The sequence below is a fragment of the Chenopodium album genome, chromosome 3 (genome assembly GCF_948465745.1).
Source record: "Chenopodium album chromosome 3, dcCheAlbu1.1, whole genome shotgun sequence".
In the NCBI taxonomy this organism is placed as follows: Eukaryota; Viridiplantae; Streptophyta; class Magnoliopsida; order Caryophyllales; family Amaranthaceae; genus Chenopodium; species Chenopodium album.
This window is the reverse complement of record NC_137836.1, coordinates 1,296,290-1,315,560: the sequence shown is the minus strand read 5'-3', so window position 1 is coordinate 1,315,560 and position 19,271 is coordinate 1,296,290. Positions and strand designations below refer to the sequence as shown.

The window sequence follows — 19,271 nt, the reverse complement described above, 5'->3', positions numbered from 1 at the left end:
ACTAGTCTCGTAGTTGATTTAAATTCAAACCATTTACGAAAGAATAACAGATTTGTACTTAGAAAAAAAACAGGGAGTTTGGAAAGGATGCTCAGAATTCGGAGCAACTTCAATGGCGTCCAATTTCTCAACTTCATCCATGGATTTCCTCATCTTCTACTTTACTCATTTTCAACATCATCTTCTTCTTCAGTCACAAAAGTAGTCAACTCTGGTTTCGCGAATTACTTGGTTGATTTTCTAGGGTTTTCCAAGCAACAAGCTCTTTCCACTTCCACTAAGCTCGCTCAAAATCGCTTACGTCGAGGTGCAAAAAAGGTCAGTGAATTCTATTTCATTGAAAATGCTAATTCTGTGATTACATTCTTCAAACAAATTGGATTGGAACAATCTCATATTCGAAATGCCGTTATTTCTCAACCCCTAATTTTTTTGTGTAATATTTATAAAAACCTAATTCCTAAGACCCAATTTCTTCGTAATATGGGGTTTTCTGTGTCTGATTTTGCTCAGCTTATAAAGGTTAATCCTCGTATATTTTCGACGAGTTTAAAATCCAATATTATTCCTGCAATCCAAGCTTTGAGAGAAATTATGGGTTGTGAACACCCAGTGATTAGAATTCTGACGAAACCGCGTCGATTGAGGCTTTCGCGTGTGCCCAGAATGTTGGCGCCTAATGTAGCTTTGTTGCGAAGTTATGGAATTACCATTGAATCAATCCGGAAATACCTACTGACGGATGTATCCCCGTTTCTTCGGAATATCGATTTTTTTGAGGATGCAGTGAATAAGGTTGAAGAGAAATTAGGGATTTCTCGACACTCTCCACAGTTCTTTTCCGGTGTCTATTTATTGACCCATATTACTGAGAAGACTATTGAGTCGAAACGAAAAGTGTTTAGAAGTTTTGGGTGGACTGAGTCTGATATTGCAACTCTTTCATCATCAAGTCCTATTCTTTTGGCACTCTCTGGAGCTACCATAAAGAAAAAGTTGGATTTTCTTATGAACGAGCTTGGTTACGAGCCTAGTTACTTGTCAAAGAGGTGTAACCTGTTAACTTGTAGCCTGGAAAAGAGGATTTTGCCTAGACATAAGACTCTCATTGTATTGAAGGAGAAAGGTTTTATTAAGATGGATTACCTTCTTGAATCTTCCCTTTCAATGACCGAGTCTCGGTTCTTGAAGAAGTTTGTACTACCATGTAAGGAAGTCCATGGAGTTTATTCCCAACACGCAGGTATTAGTTTGGAGTTGCTGACCCTAGGATCATCGAAAACAAATTCCAAAGCTGCTTGACGCTTGGTAAGCCTTCAATGTAGCATATAAAATTTAATTTATTGGATTCAGTTTACTTACCAAAAACACTCCAATGCATCCTCCAATCTACTTAATTAATGATGGAAATAAATTAGTTATTTTTGATTCATCATGGGGATTTTTATTATGGTTTTCATATTTATTTTTTGAATTTTGAAACGCGGATCTTGTGCATTTAGATCTAGTATATTTTGTATGTCAAGGTGGATTTGTTGTTGAGATTGTATAGACACTTGCATATCTGCAAATTTCAGAAGGAAATAAATATTTGGGTCTGAGTACAAGTGCACTACCTCACCATTGAGTCTTAATCTTTTGTCCTACCATTTTGTATCATTATATGATTTCATGGTCAAACATATGGTTACGTTTTCATTTTACCATATGCAGAAAATAAACCCATGAAACATTATGAGTTTATGACCATTGCACATTGCATAAAAGTTTTGTGGTTGATGATTGAACCAAGCCTAGCAGCCTACCACTCTTATCTTTAAAATTTAACAAAAAATTAAAAAGTTTATTTTACGTTATTTAGGTACAAAGTAGAAATTTTGTGTAGTGTAGAACGAACACATGGATCCCATGAAGCCATGAGCATTGCCAATGAACTAGCAAAAGAGCTACTGAGTGCTCAATCTCATGTATGGAAATAATGGAACCATTTTTAAGAGGGATGGAGGGAATAATTAAATTTCTAGTCATTCTGTTAGTCAGTTGCCTCGTCAGTAAGGTGGCTGTGATTCAATTGTGTTTTGCAAAGACATCATATTTCGTTTGTTCTGGTTTCCTGGAAAAGAAATGTCTGCAATTTAGAGAATTTTGGTAAAGATTTGGAAATAACTGTGGAACTGTGGTTGATCTTGCCCTAATTTTTCAGATGTTGGTTACTTTAATCCGTGATTGCTTTGTTGGGCTTTTCTTGCCTATATTTCCTTATTAGAATGAGGAATCACTGTCCTATTTCTCTTAGAAAGAGTGAGCCTTTGCTGGTTTTCCCTAGCAGTTTTAAAAGGATCAATTATGTACACTTCGTAAGAAATTTTACTAGAATAAGCTAAATCATAGTCAAGTGAGAATTCAAAGCCTTTTCCGGATTTATTGAGGAAATATTAGTTTGTTTGGAATTGCTCCTGTTAGAAGGTTCATTTGTGAATTGCTCCTTTTAGCAATCTCATTTATGATTATAAATAGGCAATTTGAACCTATTTTTATGTCTCTTCTTATTTGAGACCTTATTCCAACCTAAGCTAGATATCTATGAATTGCTACTTGCAGGCTGTGTTGTTCTAAACTTCTAATTTACTTTTATATCTGCTCTTTTACTATCTGTATTTTAATATTTTTTAGCTGAGGATTTTGTTGCATTTAGATTTCAATTTACTATTTAACTATTATCAAGAACTTGAAGATTTTGTTTGAATCCTTAAGGCCTGGTGCTGTATTGCTGATACAGTCAAGCCGGACTTCCCTGACTTTGTTAGCTTTCTCTTTTTAAGCTTTATTGTTATTGTCATAGCAAATACTACTTAGTGTTTTTGTGAATGTTGCTGCTTCTACACTTGCGGTTTTGTGAACCTTTTCTCTTTTGTTTCGTTGTGATACTGTATGTTGCTCCTTTAGTAAAGTTAGGTTTCTCTTGAATCTCTTTTATACAGATTAAACTGATACATATGATCTAACTGACCAGTTCTGATCCAAATTTTGTCAGGGGTCAGACTGTGGGAGTAGATCATAGTATGGTAGAAATTTTTTGAGAAGGCTGTAAGGATGTACATTGCATGATTTGAGTCATGATCATTGATTTCTTGATTAAAGATACTTCAATGGTGCAACGATCAATTCCTAGCAACGACCTAAGAGGCAAGATGATTGTTTTAGATATGATGATGGAGACCAATAGCGAGGACAACATTTCCATATTTGTTGTATATGGAGACAAGAGTTAGTATATCACTCCTCTGGGGATGATGAGTCTTGCCATTGTAAGGAGTGAGCTGTATAGGAGTGGAAATTGTCTCTTATTAGTCTTTTCTTGAACTTTATAGAATGTCTTATTAGTCTTGTTTTGTAATGGAAATGGTTTTAACTATTTAAGTGTAATTAACATCTATACTAATGCAATCTCATCTGACCCAAGTGAGGCTTCTAACTGTTTATGTTTTAGAATTTGCTTAAGTAGATGTGGACTTTGGTGGAGAATCTACACTCTTTAATAAGTGAAAAGTTCACCGGCACTGTTCCTTATGAATAGTAGGACAGTGCGTGGACGATACTACCCTCCATCTAGGTTTGTTTTACAGTTCTGCCATCCAATACCTTTTGCTGTTCTTGCTCTCCCGTTTTCCCTCACCATCACTCATTTGGCTCTCTCTTCCTACTCTCTTTCTCTCTCCTCCTCTCTTTCCCAACAACTTCTCAGGTTCGGATCCATGGCCTCCACGCCCAATGTCTAAGCTCCATCTTCCTCCTCTCTTTCCCAACAACTTCTCAGGAACGGATCCATGGCCTCCACGCCCAATGTCTAAGCTCCATCTTTCACCTTGCTTTTTTCATTTGATTTTTTTTTAAAATTATTTGAATTGGAAGGAAGAGTTAATTTTGATGCGATTGTTTTAGGGTTTTATGTTTTTTGGGGAGAAGGGTTTGATTTTTTGCTTATTTTGGTGTCAATTTCCTCTTTTTTGGGACTTTTGATGTGAGAAGGCAGAGAATTAATTCTCCATTAGCTTGAAGCTCTTTTTCCTCCATTATATTGAAGCAGCTTCTGAGATATGCTCATACTTTTTTCAAAACCATCGAATATCAATTTCTGTTTTGGGTTTATCGTTAAGTTAATTGTGAGGTAAGTCAACTTTTGGTTGTTCTATGCTAGATTATTGAACTATTGCTACAATTAGTGAAGCTATTAGAAATTTTAAAGGTCAATTTTGAGGCTGTAATTTTGATATGTAATTTACTTTGATATTCTGAGGCAACAAGAATTTAGTGTGGTTTTTAGGTCTCCTTAGATTATTTTGTGGTTTTTGGGTCTCTTTTGATGATTTTGTACCTTTTGTTTGAGATTGGGTGTGTTTTGATTTTAAGGTTTAATTGGGGTATTTAATTTGTTGTGGGATGTAGGTGGGACTGTGTCAATTTAAGGTGAGTAATGGGGATTACATCTATGTGTAGAAGCTCAAGTACTGTGACTGTCTGGGTAATGACAAGGTAATTCATTTTTCTGCTTGATTTTATGTTCAGTGATTGATAATTGTAATAGTGATAAATTATAAATTGGTGATGCATACGGTTTCGCCGGTGGTTGATGTGACGTGTTACGATGATGTAGAATTGTAATAGTGAATTCTGAATATTATTTGCAAATTTGGGTGTATTCCTTGTAAGTTTTGCTTGCATTAAGAATTTCGTTGACAAAATTTTCAGCTTAGATCACCTACTCTTGGATGAGTGAGGTGACTTCTTGACTCCCCTTTACAAATAGGGACAAATAAAGTATTATGTGAAAATTTGTCAGGCACCAGAACCGCCTGATTGTGTTATAAATTGAGTGAACTGATTTATTTGAATATTTTTGGGGATATGAAGCTAAGCTTTAGAAACCAGCCCTTAGAAAAGAAGCTGAAGAATTTCTACAGAGCATAGGCATAATGTGACTTTTATTCGGAGGTTCCTATCTCAATGATGGGCCGTGGTAGAGATAATTTCATTGTTATGGTCCACTAGATCTTGAGCCCTATTTCTGGTTTGAATTTTTTTTTTTTTTTTTTTTTTTTTTTTTTTTTTGAAATTTATCGCGTTCATGTTGTTGGTAGAGCTATGTGCTATTTAAGGAAGCTTTTAAGCTATATAGCTTAATCTCCCATTTTTCTTCTTTCTTTCTTTTTTTCCCCCTTATGATAATACACATGGTTGTGAATACCTTTTTTTATGCGAACAATTTATAATCGGAATAACTCTTGATTGGCACTAAAGAGGTATCAACTGAACACCTATGCAATTGGTATTTTAGTTTTTCCTTATTTTTGCTTGCATTTGCTTCAAGTGTTTGATATCTGATCTTTACAAGCATATTCTGATTTATGTGCATGGTTGATGTATAAATTACTCCTTTTCCGACACTTTACTTTTTACTCCTGTATCGATAAGCTTATGTTGGAGTTGCTCTCACATTTCTGTTTGTTACTTGCCATTTTAAGATTTGGATCCTTTGTATGTATAATAGAAAGACCCACATCGGCCACATGGCTACAAGAATATGTGCCAACCTCATCAGTATAATTAAGGTGCTTTTGAAATCTGAAATGCTAAAATTTCAGGAATCATATGTATAATGCTCAGTGCTGGATTGACTAGAATTTTTGTGTGACCATTTTTCAGAGTTGAGGTGCTGCTAACTAAAGAGTTTCTGAATGCTTGTTTGGTTTTACTGAATCGTTAAGATTGTGAACTGTGTTTTGGCACTCTTATGGAGTGTTATAAATTATAATTATTGATACCCTTGCTGGTAAAACCTTTTGCAGTAATTGATGTTCTTTGCAGTAATTGATGTTCTTTGACACTTTACGTTATAGTTGGGTTTAATGGGGGTTTGGTAGTAATTGCAACATCTTAAAAAAATTTTCGGTAGTAATTCACAACTTTTTTAATTTGCGGTAGTAATTTACAAAGTGGTATTAACTTGCGGTAGTAATTGGCAAATTACTGTTTATTTTTAGTTTCTCAAATTTAATTGATTTAGGGGTTCTGATGAGTTTTGTTTGTGGTCTGCAGCTTATCAGGAGCAATTAGTCTCTTCATCTCTCTACGCAGCTACTGAGTAGATAGGCGACAATGGTGGTGGCTTTGAAAAGGGGAGAGAAAGAGTGGGAACTGGGGTGAAGGATTGTGTAGTACTAATCAGAATCGAACAAGTGTGACCGAGAAGAATCGGGAGGAGGAGAAAGCTCGTGTTACTCTGCCTAGGAGTATCTCAGTTAGTTCTAATGGATTCTTGAAGATGAGTTAGATTGCGGCTACTTCATCTCAGAACAATTCCCCTCCAACTCGGTCGGTCACTCAGCTTCCGGCCGGTAGACTTCTAAAGTTGATAACTACAGAGTTATTTTTAAGTTGTAGACTATCCATTTCTTTGATTATAATTTTATTTGTTAAGTATTATTAAATAATTAATGTTCATGTTTGATTGTTTGGTGCATGAATAAGGGGTTTTATTTTTGTGGGTCTACTAATTTGTTTTTTTTTCTTTGACAAATGGGTCTGCTAATTTGATATGTTTAAGAGTGCTGGGTAATTATTTACGTAGTACTCGGGTAGTTATTTATAGACAAAGATAAAGTTCTTTTTTTTTTTTTTTTTTTTTTTTTTAAATGAAAAAACAATTTTTTTTCCCTTTGAATATGTTTTCTATTTTATTTTTGGGTTGAATTTTGGGTGGACTAGATTCTTTTATGTTATATAGCCCAGAGACTGATGCTTCAATTGTGTATGTTTCAGGAGAGATGATGGAGCAGATAGTATCCCTATGTCTCTGAATTTGAAGAATGTTAAGCGCGAGGCAAAGCTATCTCCCATTCGTACAAATCCTCCTATGCCTAAGGTGTTTCAGCCATTCGTGATACTATCAAGACCACACCCTTCTAAGGGACCAAAGTCTAAGCTCATGGTATGAATCAATATTGTTCTGTTACTTATGTCAATTCTTAGAATATGACTATTTGCAGCACCTTACAGATTGTATTCTCAATGCTGGTATATTCTTTTTTTGGTGTAGTTGTGAGATTGATTCCAATGTTGTTACTTGATATTAAACAATACTGAATAAATCAAACTATACTAGGCCTAATTTTGGCAGTAAATTGATGAGAATGAGTGTATAGTACCATCAATCGCAACATACTATTACGCTAATCTTAATTGCAGTAGTTGCCTGTTCTTTTGTTGGCAAACCAATTTTTGTTAGGCTCGATCATCACACAATTTTGAGCCTCCTCTTGCTGGAATTTCCCTCTTGTTCTTGCCAAGCAACATAAATTCTGCAAAGTGTTTATTGGAATCCACTTATTAATATTGATTGTTTTATCTCTACCGAGAAAGAGAGATTTTACAAGAATTGGGACAGAAGAAGACACGGAGGGATGAGCTTGATGAGAGCAACATTGAGAAGCTGCAAAAGTAGAAAGCACATTGGATGTGTTCTGGTTCTGAAAGCCTTGCACACTGTCTACCTAATGAACACAGTTTTAAGTATAATCATTCTTTTAGTTTTCTCATACATATCATCTTTGTTTTTTATTTATTTATTTATTTTTTATTATTATTTAATTTTTTTGGGGGTGAAAGAAGAACAGAATCCCATTAATCCATTTAAATTGTCAAATAGCAGTATATCTGTAGGCTTTGTGTGATTTAGATTTTTTGGGTTTAGGGTATATTAAGATCTAGGGTTTCTGATGGGTTTTGTTTTGGGTTTGCAGCTAGAATACAAGGAGATGTTTGTGCCCCATTCTAATGCCGTAGTATTACTTCTACTACGTACTACAGGAAGTCGGGTTGGCGAACTGGTTCCTGTTGAGAAGCTTGACAGTCGATGGGTTGTCTAATAAGTAATAAGGAGTGCTTTATTGTGCAGAGTTATGAGGTTGGGATTACTAGCTACTGATTGAAGCGCTTATTGCAGGCTGTTTTTTGAAGGGTTCAATGATTGTGATTTGTTTTGTCATTAGTTATTGAAGAAAGAAAATTTTCGGAGTTGATGAACGGAGGACTATGTGTAGATGTGGGATATATACAAAAATCTCATTACTATCTGAAAGATATGTTTCATTTTTATTTTTATTTTTACGGATTGTATTGTTTTTCAGTAATTACATGATTACATCTTTATGAGCTAGGTTCAAACTCATTAAGTGCTTGAAAGAATAGTTAGTGTAGAGTTCGACCTTGTCTATTTGATGGCTTGAAGCAACTCAAATGAGATCAAATTAAATACTACATACTTCTATAGTTCTATTAAAGCAACTCAAATTAAATACTACATACTTCTATAGTTCTATTACAAGGTTCTTAATACAGACGTACCATACGTGTTAAGGCATTTGTCTTTTCAAATCGAATAATTCCCCAAACCTAACTCTAAACGTGCAATATTTCTTTTAATCTCAATCTCACTCGCACTTGAATCGAGCAGCTCGAATTCGACTTTCCGGGCAATTTAGAGCCCCCAGCCCCTAGACCCTAGTAAACACAAAACACTCCATACGACAGTTAGTAGAACAAAACAAGGAGTTTCCTTTCAAAAAAAAAAAAAAAAAAAAAAAAAAAAAAAGGGAGTTTGGAAGGGATGCTCAAAATTCGAAGCAACTTCAATGGCGTTCAAGCTCTCAGCTTCATCCATGGATTCCGTCATCTTCTGCTCTTCTCAACTTCAACATCATCTTCATCTTCAATCTCAACAGATGTCTTCTCTGGTTTCACCGATTACTTGGTTGATTTTCTAGGGTTTTCCAACCAACAAGCTATTTCCACTTCCACTAAGCTCGCTCAAAATCGCTTACGTCGAGGTAGGAAAAATGTCAGTGAATTCTATTTCAATGAAAATGCTAATTCTGTTATTAAATTCTTCAAACAAATTGGATTGGAACAATCACATATTCGAAATATCGTAGTTTCTGAACCCCAAATTTTGTTGTGTAATGTTGATAAAACCCTAATTCCTAAGATTCAAGCTTTTCATAATATAGGGTTTTCTGGGTCTGATTTTGCTGAGTTTTTAAGGATGAATCCTACTGCATATTTTGTGGGTTTACATTCCCATATTGTTCCGGCAATTCAAACTTTGAGGGAAATTATGGGTTGTGAACAGCTAGTGATTAGGTTTCTGAAGAAAAAGTGTCATTGGAGGCCTTCTAGTGTTCCCAATGTGTTGGTGCCTAATATAAATTTGTTGAGGAGTTATGGAATTTCCATGGAATCAATCCGGAAATTCCTTGTTAGGGCACCAGCCCCGTTTTTTCGGAATATCGAGTTTTTGGAGAATGCGGTGATTAAGGTTAAAGAGGAATTGGGGATTTCTCCACAGTCTCCACAGTTCTTGTCCGTTGTCATGTTACTGTCCTCTGTTAACGAGAACACTATGGAGTTGAAACGAGAAATGTTTAGAAGTTTTGGGTGGACTGAGTCTGATATTGCAACTCTTTTAGCATCAAGTCCTTTTGCTTTTGGACTCTCTGAAGCTACCATCAAGAAAAAGCTGGATTTTCTTATGAATCAGCTGGGTTATGAGCCGAGTTACTTGTCAAAGAGGTATAACCTGTTAACTTGTAGCCTGGAGAAGAGGATATTGCCTAGACATAAGACTCTCATTGTATTGAAGGAGAAAGGTTTTATTAAGATGGATTACCTTCTTGAATCTTCCGTTTCAATGACCGATTCTCAGTTCTTGAAGAAGTTTGTACTACCATTTAAGGAAGTCCATGGAGTTTATTCCCAACACGCAGGTATTAGTTTGGAGTTGCTGACTCTAGGATCATCAAAAACAAATTCCAAAGCTGCTTGATGCTTGGTAAGCCTGCAATTTAGCATGTAACATTTAAATTATTGATTTCTGTAATTTCACCAAAAACACTCTAATACATCCTCCTAGCTGCTGAAAGATCGATGGAATAACTTTGTTTTTTTCTTACTCATCTAGGTGATTCTTGGTAATGTATCGTGTTTACAATTGCTATAATAGGATTTAGAGCTTCATCCTTATGCTATGGTTTCCTCAATGTACCTGTACTTAACTTTTGGACCTCAGCTTTTTTTTTGGTTATATTAACATTGCTCTCTAATGTCTGAATTTCTGAAAGCTTGCTTTGTGATACATAAAATATATATCAACTCATGACACACATTTCCCTCCAAATTGTACAGGTTATCAGAATTAGATTGGACCTAAACTCCCATACTCTAATTAGTCTTATATTCTCCACTCATTTTGTTTTTTTTTATAATTTTCTCTCTCAAAGTATTTTGTCAATAGCTTTTCCTATGGGCGACTTCTGTTACTTTAGTTATCAGTAATCCTTTTTCTTGTTGTTGTGTCATTGTATTGTGTATGAATCTAACAGACACAAAAGATAAGGTTGTGTTGCATACTTGCATGTGCTAAAACCCAAAACTTCTTTAGCGTCTGAGATTTACTCTCCTCTCATCTCTGTTATTAGAGTTTACTTCTAAGGAGTTTGGTCTCCACCTATGATTAATACGAAGTATATATTATGTACTCTTCTAAAATGGTTATCATATATATTTTTTGAAATTTGAAATACGCATCCTGTGCATTTAGATCTATTTCTTTGTATGTAAAGGTGGATTCATTATTGAGATTGTGTATACACTTGCATGCCCGCAAATTTCAGAAAGAAATAAATATGGGGTTCTAAGTATAAGTGTATAACCTCGCTATTGAGCCTTAATCTTGTGTCCCACCATTTTGTATCACTATATTTTTTCCTAAATAAAAATATGGCCATATTTTCATTTTTTCATACGTGGATACAACATAATCAACCCATGAAACAATGTGAATTAATCTGACCATTAATGCACACCCCATAAAAGTTTTGTGAGCCTGGCAGCATATCACTCTATCTTTAGCATTTAATATTAAAAAAAAAGTGTATTTTAAGTTAGTTAGAAAGTATTGTGTAGCGTAGAACAAATGGATCCATGAAAATTGCCAATGAACCAGCAAAAGAGCTATTTGGTACTGAAATTCATATATGGAATCATTTTTTGTCTTATCTAATCCCCATGTCAATTAAATGTGCAATTCAGCTTGGCTTCCCAGGTGCCATTCGAAAGCAGGGCAAGCCTATGACTCTTAGGGAGCTAGTTGTTTCATTGTCTCTCCATCCAAACAAGGTTCTTTCTCTAGGTCGATTAACGTGCCTTCTTGTTCATTCCAACTTCTTTCCAAGCAAATATTATCGAGTAGTGAAGAAGCCTTTGATCTTACCGTAAACTCCCCACTCTTAACTTTTATTAAAGGATCACCCTCACCCTCTAGCTCCTTTCGCGTTTATGGTTCTTGTCCCAATATAGGCTGATTTGTCACATAACTTCTCTAATTGGTTTCAAAATGAAGATGATACTCCTTTTCTTGTTGCTAATAGAAAGACTATGGGAATAAACCTCTTGTGTTCTTGAGTTTAACAAGATTTTCTACGCTTTTATGGCCAGTGATATTCAATTTGTTATGGGTTTGTTGATGTGTAACGATGAGTTCAAGGGCTTATTGGAGGGGTTGAGTAATTAGTTGATGTTGGTGGCGGTAGTGGAACCATGGCTATGGCCATTGCTCAGCTCTTCTCTGAGTTAAGGTGTGTTGTGCTTGGTCTCCCACATGTGGTTCAGGGATTACTAGCGTTTGCAAGAACTTAATATATGTTGGAGGTGATATGCATGAGGCTGTTCCTCCTGCTCAAGCCGTCTTACTCAAGGTAAAATCTCTAGTTTTATTTTTATTTCCAACGATGAGTTCAAGGGCTTACTGGAGGGGTTGTGGCATTAGTTAATGTTGGTGGCGGCAGTGGAACCATGGTCCAAGGATATGGCCATTGCCCAGCTCTTTCGTGAGTTAAGGTATGTTGTGCTTAGTCTCCCACATGTGGTTCAGGAATTAATAGGGCTTGGCAAGAACTTAATATATGTTGGAGAGATCTGTTTGAGGCTGTTCCTCCTGCACAAAACGTCTTACTCAAGTTAAAATCACTAATTGTCATTTAGTTTTCCTTTCCTTGTTTGATAACTCCGAAGTACTTCTTTATATAAATGATAGGTTTTATAAGTTGGTTTTATACTCAACTTTATCCTATATGATACTCCGTATTATGTTTTGTATGTTATAGTGTAATTTTCTAACCTAAACTGATATACTCTTGTTTTAGAATACTTATATTAGTTTCATCGACACACCTATTACTGCATAAGTTTAACCATAATTATATGTTATATATTGTAACTTTTGTAAGATTACGGTGAGACCAATTAACAACATACTGTGTATTGCACAATAACATTTGATTTTTATATAGTAATTGTAAGACAACGTTATTGAAGTTAAACTTCCCTGAGAAAAAAAATGTTATTGAAGTTATAGTATGAATAGAAAAGTCCAATTGCTCAAGTTTTCTGTAACTATGCGTTATAGTTTCTGCTTAACCTATTTCTATGTAGTACTCCGGAGTAGTAATAATGAAAGAAGAGCTCATTGTCTAAACTTATCTATTATAGGTTATACTAGTTTAATTTCTCTGCTACTTCCTGTATTTCTTATTGTTTTTCCTACTTGGAAACTTTTTGTGAAACAAAATTGGTCAAAGTAGGATGGTCAATATGAAATTGAGGCACCAAGCATAGCTTGGTCTAGTGGTCAAGTTTGTTTCTCACAACTAAGAGGTTGTGGGATCAAACCCCACTAGAGGCACCTTTGGGGTTGGGATTCCCTTACCCTTCTCCCCCTCACTTCCAAAGTGTCTAGCCCGCTAACCCGAGCATATGAAAGACATTTATTTTAAAAAGAGATGGAGTATGTAGTCGTATCCATGCACTAATTGAAATAACTTTTGCAGTGGATATAGTATGATTGCAGGGATGATCAAAGAGGCCCTCTTGAGTCTTACAATTGAAATAATTTCTGCTGCACCTCTTGAGTCGCATGCTGACTCCCTTATGTCTACTACAGTGGCTGCTGCCTTCCTTGTTACTTTCAGATTTTATTTTCAGCTTTATTTTCAGTCTTTGATGCGGGTTAATCCACTTTTGGATGTCATGAGAGCAAAATTTTCATTTCTATGCTCCATGGCGTCTGGTCTGTTTGTTTTTGCTCCAAACATTGGTTTACAGGATGTTTTGTTAATCATCCCCATATAATATAAGCTTCTTTCGTCGGGTTTTAAAAAAAGATTATCAAAGAGGCAATTCCTAGCAAAGATGAAGATGGCAAGATTATCCCCATGTGAGATGATGAATCTTACCCTGGGGGGTATGGAAAGAGCTGAAGCGGAATGGAAAAACTTGTTTATAAGTGTTGGTTTCTGTGACTAAGATTTTTTTTCTTATTCTAGGGTCAATAACTGGTGTATTTAAGTAATTTCATTCCAAGTTTTGTTGGTACTTGGTAGAGTTATAATTATCAAATTGATTCCAAGTCTTATAAAATGCATGTAATTTTTAAAGGATTATTCTCCTGTTAACTCTCCCAAGCTCGAGCTCTAACTTCATCACTTGCTCACCACCTAGCTTGCTTGTTGGTGGCCTGAGCATTCTTGCTCACTCAAGGTCTTTGAATGGTTCAGCCACGTCTTAAACATACAATCATTGTAGGTATTTTGGTTTTAACCGTAAGTAGGAACCAAAGTCTCATTACCAAGAGAGAGTTTCTACTTCCTCTTAGTGTTCCTTTCTTCATGCTTGAAATTTCTTATGGGCAAGGTGTGTTGCCATATTTAGCTACGTGGTGTTTTTGTGAGGAAGATGTAGTAATTTTTGTTTCTCAACCTTGGTGTCATACTTGCAAAGCTTTCTTGAACATTGTTGTTTATAATTTCAACCCTAATGTTTAGGGTGGGGGTATCCAATTGGGATAGGAAGTACTATAATTAAGGTTGATTGCTAACATGTCTCATCTTGTTTAACTAATTTTACTCCACTTGAACTATAGGTAGTCAATAGTCATACACTAGGGCTTGTTCTGATATGATTATTTTCACTTCATTTCAGTTCAGTTCAACACATTATTTTCTTCTTTTATAAAATATTCATTTCAGTTCAGTTTCACTCTAATAAGTTTAATTCAGTTTATACTGTAGTTTATACTGTAAAAAACATTGTAAAGCCGTGTTACGAAAAATAAGAATTGCTTCTCTTAGCAACTACTCGTACGACATTTAGTCCATGTGATTAAAAAAAAATACATATCTCAATAAAATTTTAAAAGATTTGTATTGTTTTTCTTGAATTAATGACTGATTGAGCTAGATTCAAACTCATTTAAAGCTTGAAACTTGAAAGTATAAGTTAAAGAGTACAGACTTGTTAATTTGAAATAATTCAAACCCAACAAAACATTTACTCGATTGAAATCCAAACTACTCATGAGTGGAGGTATTAAAAAGTACATGATTGATCCAATTCGAAAAATACCTATTTTAGATTTCAACTCTTATAGACCCAATAATTTAGGATAAAGCCGATTTGAGTATCCAAATTGACGCATCTAATCACGACAACAGGGCTGTTCATCAGTCCAAGACCAGACTGGATCGGAAAATTAAATTTCAAGAATTGGAGAATGAACCGATTAAGCTAAGACTGAATCGGAAAAATGGTCCAAAAAAATAAAGAAATAATATTATTTTAGCGTTTTTTATTTTTGTATGTTTAGTATAAATAAAAGCTCATACGACTAAAGTTTACCAAATCTGTTAAGGGTAATTTTAAGTAAAATTTCACTTTTGCTGCCATTTAAACACCCTAGTTCACTTTTATTACCCATCTTAACTTTTATTTTATTTTGCTACCACCTCAAATCACATAATTTAAATTTCACTATCACTTAACGGAATCCACTAGGAAACGGAAAATAAAATTCTTGACTCGGAGATCGGGCCAAATAATTTGGTTCGATCCGGTGGTCAAAACCAAATTTTGAACGCCCCTAATCGCGAGTGACGCGGTTCACACTTCTTAGGCACCCCTGACGGCCAGAACCCAACCCTTAGTCCCAAACTCAGTATCAGTAAGAGTGTAATTATGGAACGAGCAAACTAAGAACATAAACAGAAAGTTTGGAAGAGATGCTTAAAATTCGCAGCAACTTCAATGGCATCCAAGCTCTCAACTTCATCCATGGATTCCACCATCTTTTACTCTATTCAACTTCATCTTCAATACCTACCCAAGTCAACTCTGGTTTCACAGATTACTTGGTTGATTTTCTAGGGTTTTCCAAGCAACAAGCTCTTTCGACTTCTACTAAGCTCATTCACCATCGCTTAGGTCGAGGTGCAAAAAAGGTCAGTGAATTCTATTTCATTGAAAATGCTAATTCTGTGATTACATTCTTCAAACAAATTGGATTGGAACAATCTCATATTCGAAATGCTGTAATTTCTGATCCCCAAATTTTGTTGTGTAATGTTGATAAAACCCTAGCTCCGAAGACCCAAGTTCTTCGTGATTTGGGGTTTTCTGTGTCTGATTTTGCTGGGCTTATAAGGGTGAATCCTTCTATATATTTTATGGGTTTAGATTCCAATATTGTTCCTGCAATCCAAGCTTTGAGAGAAATTATGGGATGTGAACACCTAGTGATTAGAATTCTGAAAAAATCCAATGGTTTGAGGCTTTCTTGTATACCCAAAGTGTTGGTGCCTAATGTAGCTTTGTTAAGGAGTTATGGAATTTCCATTGAATCAATCCAGAAATGCCTACTTAGGGATGCATCCCCGTTCCTTCGAAAACTCGATTTTTTTGAGAATGCAGTGATGAAGGTTGAAGAGAAATTGGGGATTTCTCGAGAGTCTCCGCAGTTCTTGTCCGGTATTGTGTTACTGACCTCTGTTAGCGAGAAGACTATTGAGTCGAAACGAGAAATGTTTAAAAGTTTTGGGTGGACTGAGTCTGATATTACAACTCTTTCATCATCAAGCCCTTTTCTTTTGGCACTCTCTGAAGCTACCATCAAGAAAAAGTTGGATTTTCTTATGAACGAGCTGGGTTACGAGCCTAGTTACTTGTCAAAGAGGTGTAACCTGTTAACTTGTAGCCTGGAGAAGAGAATTTTGCCTAGACATAAGACACTCACTGTCTTGAAGGAGAAAGGATTTATTAAGGCAGATTACAACCTTCAAACTTACATTTCACTGACCGAGTCTCAGTTCTTGAAGAAGTTCGTGCTACCATATAAGGAAGTCCATGGAGTTTATTCCCAACACACAGGTATTAGTTTGGAGTTGCTGACTCTAGGATCATCGAAAACAGATTCCAATGCATCTTGATGCTTGGTAAGCCTGCAATTCAGCATGTAACATTTAGTTTATTGAGATTAGTAATTTCTCCAAAAACACTCTAATGCATCATCCTAGCTGCTGAAAGAATTGTTGAATAAATTTGTTATTTTTGAGTTTTGATACGTCTTGGTAATTCTTGTTAATTTTTCTACTGCAATGTTGATGATTTTAAGCTGCATCTTTTACTTTAGGACCTCTTCCTTTTTTGGTTTGTTTAACATTGAAATTTCTAGAAGTTTGCTTAGTTATACCTAACATAAATATTTTGTCATGACAAATTTCTCTCATGGATCCTACACTTAGATTGGACCTAAGTTCTCAAATAGAGCCTTTATAAGCTTTCTAACTAGTCTTATCTTCTCCACTGATCTTTTTTTATAATTGTATATTTTGCTTTCTCAATCTATATTGTCAATAGCTCTTTCAAACTTCTCAATTAATAACTCCTCTCATCTCATTTATATAAGGGACTCTTAAAGATTTTGTTGTCCGCTTACAATTAAAATGTACTTATTGAAATAGTTTTCATACATAATTTTTGAAAGTTGAAACTTGAAAGGGGGATTCATAACTGAGATAATGAAGACACTTGCATACCTGCATGTTTCTGAAAGAACAAATTAAATATGTGACTCTGAGTCTTAGAGTGCAATTGTAACATCACTATTGAGTCTTAATCTTTTGTCCCACCATTTTGTATCACTATATGTTACCATTTCTTCAGTGTTACCATAAACAGACAATCTACCCACAAAACAATGTGAGTTGTATTGACTGTATTGGTTGATGAATCAACCAATCCAGGCAGTTTGTCACTTTATCTTTTGCATTTATGTTACATTAGCTTGATAGAACATTTTATTTGTGTTGAGTAGCAAAAATGGATCCCATGAACATTGCCATTGAACCAGTGAAAGAGCTACTGGATGCAAACTCATGTACGGAATCATATTAACTCTTATATAAGCTTCATGGCGTTAAAGTGTGCAATTCAGCTGGGCATACCAAATGCCATTCAAAAGCATGATAGGCCTATGACTCTTGCGGAGCTAGGTACATCACTGTCTCTCCATCCAAATAAGGCTCTTTCTCTAGGCCGGTTAATGCGCCTTCATGTTCATACCAACTTCTTTTCCATGCAATTATTATCAAGCAGTGAAGAAGCCTTTGAGCTCACTTAAAATCCCAACTTTTATTGAAGGATTACCCTTTCCCTCTAGTTCCTTTGGTGTTGATGGTATTTGATCCAATCTTTGTTGAATCCTCACATAATCTCTCTAGTTGGTTTCAAAATGATGATGACACTCCTTTTCATACTGTTCGCAGAAAGTGTTTATAGGAATATATCTCTTCTGTACCCAAGTTTAACAAGCTTTTGAATGTGCTATGGCCAGTGATACTCAATTTGTTGTGAACTTGTTGATGTCTAGCGATAAGTTCAAGGGCTTATGGGAGGGGGTTGAATCGTTTGTTAATGTTGGTGGTGGCAATGGAACCTTAGCTAAGGCCATTGCTAAGCTCTTCCCTGAGTTAAGGTGTGCCGTGTTTGATCTCCCACATGTGGTTCAGGGATTAACAGGGTATGGCAAGAACTTAATATATGTTGGAAGTGATATGTTTGAGGCTATTTCTCCTGCTCAAGCTGTCTTACTCAAGGTAAAAATCCCTAATTGTCGTTTCCAAGTTTATACCAAGCTCTATTATATTTCTTATTTTCCTTCAATCAATTAATGCCCAATTTTCATCTTTTGTTAATTACTTTTGAATAAATTTACATTGAGCAAATGAAATTTTTATCTAGCAATAGAGGGAGTAATATAGTTGTCGTCATGTTTATGCACTATTAGAAATAACTTTTGCAGTGGATATTGCATAATTGGAGTGAGGAAGATTGCATAAAAATACTTGAGCGATGCAAAGAGGCAATTTACTAGCAAAGAAAACGGAGGCAAGATATTTATTATTGACATGGTGGTGGAGAACAACAACGAGAATAACATTCCCGATTACTTGTATTCCCAGTTATTGTTGGACTTGCAGATGATTAATATTACCAATGGGGGTAACCGGGTAAGGAAAGAACTGAAGAGGAATGGAGAAAGTTGTTTATCAGTGCTGGTTTGAATGACTATAAGATATTTCGTAATCTAGGGTCAAGGTCTGTTATTGAGGTCTATCCCTTATAATTTTCTAGATTCGCATGATATCCGTAAATATTTTACTGTTCAGAGAATCCAAATTAATGGTTACATTATTAAGCTGTAATGTTTTGTGCAATGAATTGCTATATGCTGCACGTTTTTTGTGCAATTGCTATTTCAGATGGAGCCCATGGAGGGTGGAAGATGATTTAAAGACGAGGAAGGACACGGGTGGTTGTGACTTGTGAGTTGGAAGTTTACAATAATCGTGTTGACGTAGTGATATCGACGTCGTAGGGTGAGTTTGCTTCTGAAAATTGAAGATTTTTTGTTGCTCATTTTAGAAATGTTATTGTTGGTGAAATGCTAATTAGAGGCCTAGAGCCCTTCAATAATGCAACCTCATATGATGCCTGATACTGATCGCTCAAGAATCTTGTATCTTTGTATGCTAAGGTGGATTCATAATTAAGCTTCTTTGGACACTTGCATATCTGTAAATTTAAGGGAGAAAGAAATAAATATGTGACTATCGTACAACCTCACTATTGTCTTAGTCTTTTGTCCCACCATTTTGTATCATTATATGTTACTCATTAGCGTACATGTTAGTATGTTACACATAGGACATATTTCCTTCAGTTGCTATCTTTTCATTGTAGCATAAATTGACAGTCTACCCACGGAATAATGGGAATTGTATTGACCATAAATGCACACCTGATAATAGTTTTGTTATTGGTTGATG

General features: G+C 35.4%; 3 protein-coding genes and 1 pseudogene across 8 annotated transcripts; all 4 read left to right on the top strand.

Annotated features, from left to right (window-relative positions):
• Positions 1-39: 39 nt before the first annotated feature.
• Positions 40-8,227, top strand: LOC145623674 (uncharacterized). 3 transcript variants are annotated; one of them, XR_014110186.1, is made up of 5 exons: positions 40-1,308; positions 4,447-4,533; positions 6,097-6,395; positions 6,820-6,988; positions 7,800-8,227. XR_014110186.1 is itself a non-coding variant. In XM_081676524.1 (2 exons), exon 1 carries the CDS (start codon positions 88-90, stop codon positions 1,300-1,302), a length of 1,215 nt encoding a protein of 404 aa, XP_081532650.1. In that variant the 5' UTR covers positions 41-87; the 3' UTR covers positions 1,303-1,308; positions 3,035-3,368. The 3 variants fall into 3 exon arrangements, 1 of the variants encoding a protein (XP_081532650.1); XR_014110187.1 differs by lacking the exon at positions 4,447-4,533; XM_081676524.1 differs by lacking the exons at positions 4,447-4,533; positions 6,097-6,395; positions 6,820-6,988; positions 7,800-8,227 and adding an exon at positions 3,035-3,368 and having other exon boundaries at positions 41-1,308.
• Positions 8,228-8,531: 304 nt separating this feature from the next.
• LOC145623675 (transcription termination factor MTERF15, mitochondrial-like) lies at positions 8,532-13,514 on the top strand. 3 transcript variants are annotated; one of them, XM_081676527.1, is made up of 2 exons: positions 8,532-9,886; positions 12,942-13,514. In XM_081676527.1, the coding sequence occupies exon 1, from the start codon at positions 8,666-8,668 to the stop codon at positions 9,878-9,880; it is 1,215 nt and encodes a 404-aa protein (XP_081532653.1). In that variant the 5' UTR covers positions 8,532-8,665; the 3' UTR covers positions 9,881-9,886; positions 12,942-13,514. The 3 variants fall into 3 exon arrangements, with proteins under 3 accessions (XP_081532653.1, XP_081532651.1, XP_081532652.1); XM_081676525.1 differs by lacking the exon at positions 12,942-13,514 and adding an exon at positions 11,551-12,932; XM_081676526.1 differs by lacking the exon at positions 12,942-13,514 and adding an exon at positions 10,016-10,165.
• A 1,653-nt stretch (positions 13,515-15,167) lies between these two features.
• On the top strand, positions 15,168-16,370 carry LOC145621971 (uncharacterized). The gene has a single exon (XM_081676370.1). The coding sequence runs from the start codon at positions 15,168-15,170 to the stop codon at positions 16,368-16,370; it is 1,203 nt and encodes a 400-aa protein (XP_081532496.1).
• Positions 16,371-16,626: 256 nt separating this feature from the next.
• On the top strand, positions 16,627-19,200 carry LOC145623673 (trans-resveratrol di-O-methyltransferase-like; annotated as a pseudogene). The gene is made up of 2 exons (XR_014110185.1): positions 16,627-18,038; positions 18,245-19,200. The product of XR_014110185.1 is annotated as a trans-resveratrol di-O-methyltransferase-like (transcript).
• Positions 19,201-19,271: the final 71 nt, after the last annotated feature.

Coding starts and splice junctions, on each gene's coding strand:
- LOC145623674 (XM_081676524.1), top strand. CDS start 88: ATGCTCAGAATTCGGAGCAACTTCAATGGCGTCCAATTTCTCAACTTC.
- LOC145623675 (XM_081676527.1), top strand. CDS start 8,666: ATGCTCAAAATTCGAAGCAACTTCAATGGCGTTCAAGCTCTCAGCTTC.
- LOC145621971 (XM_081676370.1), top strand. CDS start 15,168: ATGCTTAAAATTCGCAGCAACTTCAATGGCATCCAAGCTCTCAACTTC.